Source organism: Poecilia mexicana, unplaced genomic scaffold (genome assembly GCF_051168715.1).
Source record: "Poecilia mexicana isolate PSO_F unplaced genomic scaffold, ASM5116871v1 scaffold_12, whole genome shotgun sequence".
NCBI lineage: Eukaryota > Metazoa > Chordata > Actinopteri > Cyprinodontiformes > Poeciliidae > Poecilia > Poecilia mexicana.
The window spans coordinates 21082975-21088974 of NW_028263381.1; the positions used below are offsets into that span (position 1 = coordinate 21082975).

The window sequence follows — 6000 nt, forward strand, 5'->3', positions numbered from 1 at the left end:
CCCCGGTTCCGGGTCTCCGAGCGATCCGCGATTAGATCCGGCTTCGCATGACATACGGCGGCTAATTCTGGAGATTTTTTCTTTTTGCCTAAAATGTTGCTCAGCGAGGGTTTCCGAGCCGAGCATTTTGGAACGTTTACGGGTTTTTCCTCGCTGCAATGAGAGTGTAATTAATTCACGATTAAAAGCATTAGTACGGGCTTTGTATGGTGATTTATTTAAAGGCTGGTACTAATGCTGGCTCGGTTTCCTCCTTTAGGAAATGGGTAATAAGATCCGATGCCAGGCCTTCTTTAGCATCCCTCTGCACACACACACGCGCACACACACACACACACACACCAAGGATATCAGTGTGTGTCTTCGATTAGAAGGCAGAAAAGCTCTGTCACCAGCAGCGTCACAGTCACCATGTTAACTTATTCATCCCTGTTAAAGCCCGTGTAACAGGATAGCTGTTAATTAATATTGCTGTCGGGTAAATGGTTGCCGCCGGACCGTTGCCACCATCCATCAGTAACATTATCTCTTGTGTTGTTTTCTTGCCAGGCCTCGGGCTCAATTAAGATAATGCTATGCAAACGAGGTCTCTCGCCATTAGCCTCATCACTGAGGAGCCGTTAATGGCATAATTGGGGCACTCCAAAGAACAATTACCTCGCCGCCTGCCCAAGGAGATCACCAATCATCCGCGAGCATGACTGCCGAGTCACAAGTCGCAACCGCCGGGCAAAGAGTGAAACAGGAGGTTAGCAGCTGGGGAACGACGAAGACTGCAGGCGATTCCCGTCTGACGACACGCAGCTACCAGGAAGTGGTTCAGTTGATCCTGGAGATCAGGATTCTGGAAAAATCCAACTGCATGAGTACGATGGCGTGTTGGCTGGAGATAGAAAACATTTCTGCCAAAGAAAACTCAGAAATTTAATCTTGGAGATTTTCTACAAAAAAAGCTGGAATTATTTAAAATTTTAGTCTTTTGGAAATTTTCAAAAGTCTAGCATTTTTCCACTTTTGAAACTCAGAGGGTCGAATGAGAGATGGTGGGAATCTAATGAGCCATCAGTGACATTATCATTGATGACTGTATGTTGAAGCACTGAGGAGTCAGAGTCATTTGAAGTTTGTATGTCAGGTGTTGTCCAAGTGTGCCATTTGGAAAGAAACTCCTGACAACATTTTAAATCTAACCATATCGATGTGTTATAAAGAATAAAATCTAAAATATTGAAATAAATGAAGCTTGGGAAGCTGAACTGTCTTGATGTGACGCTGAACAGCGACACGAGGAAGACCATGGCTGTTAGCTTGTGCCGTGTTGCTAAGATGGTGTCCACTGTTTGTATCAAAGCACATCAAACATATTTGTGTTTGAAACTATTAAAATGAAGAAGTTTCTAAATGTTTCTAGATGGGGTCAAAGTATTTGTTGATTTTAGCTAATTGTAGTTGGCTGTGGTCCCTAAACTCCTGGAAGAGGAACAAATATATCAAACCACTTTTCCTCAAATGCACCAAAATCTAAAAAGAGTGAACCAAATCCACCTCTTTTAAAATAACTTTATTTATTTTCTATTTTGTTTAATCAAGTCTAAAATAATTAGCCCATAGACTCGGTTTGACTGGGAACAGAAACTGCAACATTTGGTTTATTTTCAGACTGCATTGAGTCAAACAATCCAAACACACTGAAGAACCTGTTAACCTCCTCACCTGTGGGGGCGCTACTCCAGGAACCACTGAAGGTAACAACACAAAAACCTCTGAAGAAAACACTGAGCACGACCTCCTTCTTCACAAAAACTAAACAAACGAAGGAGCATCAGTAGGACCAGTTTCTTTTTGTGTTTGGTAAAAGTCCACAAGACATTCCTCCATTAGCGCGAGACGCTTGTATTTGTTTCAGAGGTCGGACCAAGTCAGTGTTTTGTAAGTCTCAAGTAAAACTAGAGTCTTTATTCTCAAGTCCAAAGTCTGAAACTTTTAATTTCATGTCTTTTTTTAAACAATGCTGCAATTATATGTTAAATGGAAATAAAACTGCACGTATATATTACACAGTTCAGTTAACCTTAGCTGCAAGGATGATCATAATTTAAACTATAATTTTCAAGAACAGAGAGGAAAATAAGTATTTGAACATCCTGCAACGTTGCAATTTCTCCAACTTAGAAATCATGGAGGGTTTGAAATTTTCACCTCAGGTTCATGTCCACAGTGAGAGACACAATCTAAAAAAATCTGGAAATCCAGGAGTGCATGTGCATAAATGGTAATAATTAATCATGTTCTTTAATAATATTACTTTACAACCATGTTTCCTTTATTCAGTATATTTCTCATGAACAGTTGGGCCCATTTGCATCCATCATTGTCCTTTTTACCTAAGATAAACTTCATGGTCTGATAAAACTTTGGGTCTAACATTGGCAGGATTATTTTTATGATCTGAACTTTGAGGCGTAACCAAGATAAGCTGTGGGTAAAACCTGATTGGCTGCAGCCTCTCTGCACTGAAACATGAGTCATTAATCAGGAAAAAACACTTTCTGTTTTGAGGAAGAGAAACTCAGACAGTCACTGTGACTGACAGCAGAAATGGAGCAGAATCAGTTCGACCGAGAGACTTTCTCCTGTTCCATCTGTCTGGATCTACTGACGGATCCGGTGACGACTCCCTGTGGACACAGCTACTGTATGACCTGCATTAAAGCTCACTGGGATGAAGAGGATCAGAAACGAATCCACAGCTGCCCTCAGTGCAGGGAGACATTCATACCAAGGCCTGTTTTGAAGAAAAACACCATCCTAGCAGCTTTAGTGGAGCAGCTGAAGAAGACTGGACTCCAAGCTGCTCCTGCTGACCACTGTTATGCTGGACCTGAAGATGTGGCCTGTGATTCCTGCACTGGAAGAAAACTGAAAGCCATCAAGTCCTGTTTAGTCTGTCTGGCCTCTTTCTGTGAGAAACACCTTCAGCCTCATTATGATTCAGCTGCATTTAAGAAACACAAGCTGGTGGAGCCGTCCAAGAACCTCCAGGAGAACATCTGCTCTAAGCATGATGAGGTGATGAAGATGTTCTGCCGCACTGATCAGAAGTGTATCTGCCTCATCTGTTTAATGGATGAACATAGAGACCATGAAACAGTGTCAGCTGCAGCAGAAAGGACTGAGAGGCAGAGAGAGCTGGAGGAGAGACGAGGAAACATCCAGCAGAGAATCCAGGACCAGGAGAAAGATGTGAAGCTGCTTCAGCAGGAGGTGGAGGCCATCAATCGCTCTGCTGATAAAACAGTGGAGGACAGTGAGAAGATCTTCACCCAGCTGATCCGTCTCCTCCAGGAAAGAAGCTCTGAGGTGAAGCAGCAGATCAGATCCCAGCAGGAAACTGAAGTGAGTCGAGTCAAAGATGTTCAGGAGAAGCTGGAGCAGGAGATCACTGAGCTGAAGAGGAAAGACGCTGAGCTGGAGCAGCTCTCACACACAGAGGATCACAACCAGTTTCTCCTCAACTACCCCTCACTGCCAGCACTCAGTGAGTCGACACACTCATCCAGCATCAACATCCGTCCTCTGAGACACTTTGAGGACGTGACAGCAGCTGTGTCAGAGCTCAGAGACAAACTACAGGACGTCCTGAGAGACTCATGGACAAACATCTCACTGATGGTCACTGAGGTGGATGTTCTACTGTCAGAACCAGAACCAAAGAGCAGAGCTGGATTCTTAAGATATTCATGTGAAATCACTCTGGATCCAAACACAGCAAACAGATGGCTGGGACTATCAGAGGGGAACAGGAAGGTGACATGGATGGATCAGGATCAGTTTTATTCTAGTCATCCAGACAGATTCACTGGATGGTCTCAGGTTCTGAGTAGAGAGAGTCTGACTGGACGTTGTTACTGGGAGGTGGAGAGGAGAGGGATAGTTTATGTATCAGTCGCTTACAAGAGTATCAGCAGAGAAGGAGATAGGAATGAATGTGGTTTTGGAGGCAATGATAAATCTTGGGCATTAGATTGCAGTGATAGTGAATTTGGTCACAACAACATCTGGACCTCCATCTCAGGTCCAGTTCCCTCCAGAGTCGGAGTGTACCTGGATCACACAGCAGGTATTCTGTCCTTCTACAGCGTCTCTGAAACCATGACTCTCCTCCACAGAGTCCAGACCAGATTCACTGAACCGATACTGGCTGGAGTTTATGTTTATATCACTGGATCCTCAGCAGAGTTCAGTAAACCCAGATAGATTTCCTCTGGTCTCTCAGGTTGTTGATCAGGGTTCATGGTTCTGGTGTCTCTGCTGTTCTGATCTTCTTTATTTTTCCGGTTTAGTTCTTTGTGTTACAGGAGCCATAAAGGAAATCACTGCTGATGATTTCTTTCATTCTGATGACAGAAATATTTCATGAAAATCTAAACTTCTCTGGACTCTGATGGTTTTCCTTTAACTTTTTTATCCATGTATTTCCATGTTTTATTTGTTGTTAAATCAGTTTAGATCAAAGTGATCTGAACTTGATTCTGTTTTCTATGTTGTGATCCAGAAAACCTGAAACATCAAATCAGAACTGATGCTGTTTTCTTCTCATATTTTAGATTTAGATCAGAAATAAATGTCTGTTGTTCGTCTTCAATAAAGAAACTTGATTACAGAGAAATGCTGAAAGTTTCCTAATAAAGTAAATTACTTATATTAATATTGTTTTACTTATAAGAATACTTAGACTTGTGGGAATGCTTACAGGTAAAACAAGTAACTGTAACTTTGGTATCAAATAACTGGAATAATTGATGATTCTTGGTTTCTTTTCAGAAGGATGCCTGTAATAATTCAAACTGTGATTATAATAAGAGTAACTAATGAGTTATGGTTATCATAATGTTATGCTAAATCAGAGAAGCTAAAGAAGTTCTAGATGTGATTTTGACATTGATCTTGAAATGATGTAAAAGGTTTAACTGAAGTTAAAGATCACTGATGTTGTGATGAAGATAGATGGTAGGTGAAAGGTGGAACTAAAAAGAGAGGAGAGATGACCAACGCCTCAGAGTTTGCTGATATGGAAACAGATTGTTGAGCAACTTAAACTGTTGAAAGAAAAGGTTGTGCAGGCAACGGATGTAGGATGACCTTTGACCCTGAGACATGAACACAGACATCAGGACATAATGTCTCTAAGACATTGATGGACATGAGATCATCTATCCAAGCAGACGGCCAATAAAACAAGCATGGAAACAGAGCCAGCCAATGCAAGTGTATCTATAGGGAGGATAAACCCTGTAAAGGTGAAGAAGAGCCGGAGACTGTCCTACGCATGGGGACCAACCTGTCAGCCCCGCAACATGTGGCTTCACATCGCACTTCTCTCATCAGCTGGATTCAGACCCCAAAGACCAAGACAAATATGAAGATAAAGGCAAAGAACAAAGGTAAAAAAGAGGAACTGGGGTCTTCCTTCCATGCGGTCGGCTCGCCTACATCTCAACAGACCAGAAAGATCTTGAAACAAGATGAAGGGGCTTCAGATCTGGAAGACAAGAAGCTGAGGATCACTACACGCATGAGTAAGTCACCCTGAGATCCAAGACCTGCAGCTCTAAGTCAGTCCTCTTCCTGCCAGCACCCAAGGCCTGTGTGACCTCACATCCATGCAGAGACGAAACTCATCAGACCTACAGAGATCTCTGCCTTCGTTGATCAACCTCCTCCTCCTGCTGGATCACGTTCTTCATCATCAGGCCGGTTCTGGGGTTCACACATCCTACGCTCCGTCCGTCTCTCAAAGGTTCCCTTTTTAGTTCTTAGTGTCGGCATTAGGGAAAGATAGATGGTTGATTTTACTGATTTGATTATTTCTGCTGCTGCATTGAGCTGAACTGACCCTCGCAAAACTGTCTGACTAAATATTCAGCAGAAAGAAAAATCTAAAAGATGTTGTGGACATTCAATGAATGAATCACCTCAAAGTTCTTTGATGGTCGTAAA

At 42.5% G+C, this 6000-nt stretch overlaps 1 protein-coding gene across 1 annotated transcript; it reads left to right on the forward strand.

Moving 5' to 3' along the window:
• Positions 1–2550: 2550 nt before the first annotated feature.
• LOC106913660 (tripartite motif-containing protein 16-like) lies at positions 2551–4669 on the forward strand. Its single transcript, XM_088011093.1, has 2 exons — positions 2551–3976; positions 4056–4669. The coding sequence occupies exons 1-2, from the start codon at positions 2599–2601 to the stop codon at positions 4154–4156; spliced, it is 1479 nt and encodes a 492-aa protein (XP_087867219.1). The 5' UTR covers positions 2551–2598; the 3' UTR covers positions 4157–4669.
• The last annotated feature ends 1331 nt before the right edge of the window (positions 4670–6000 follow it).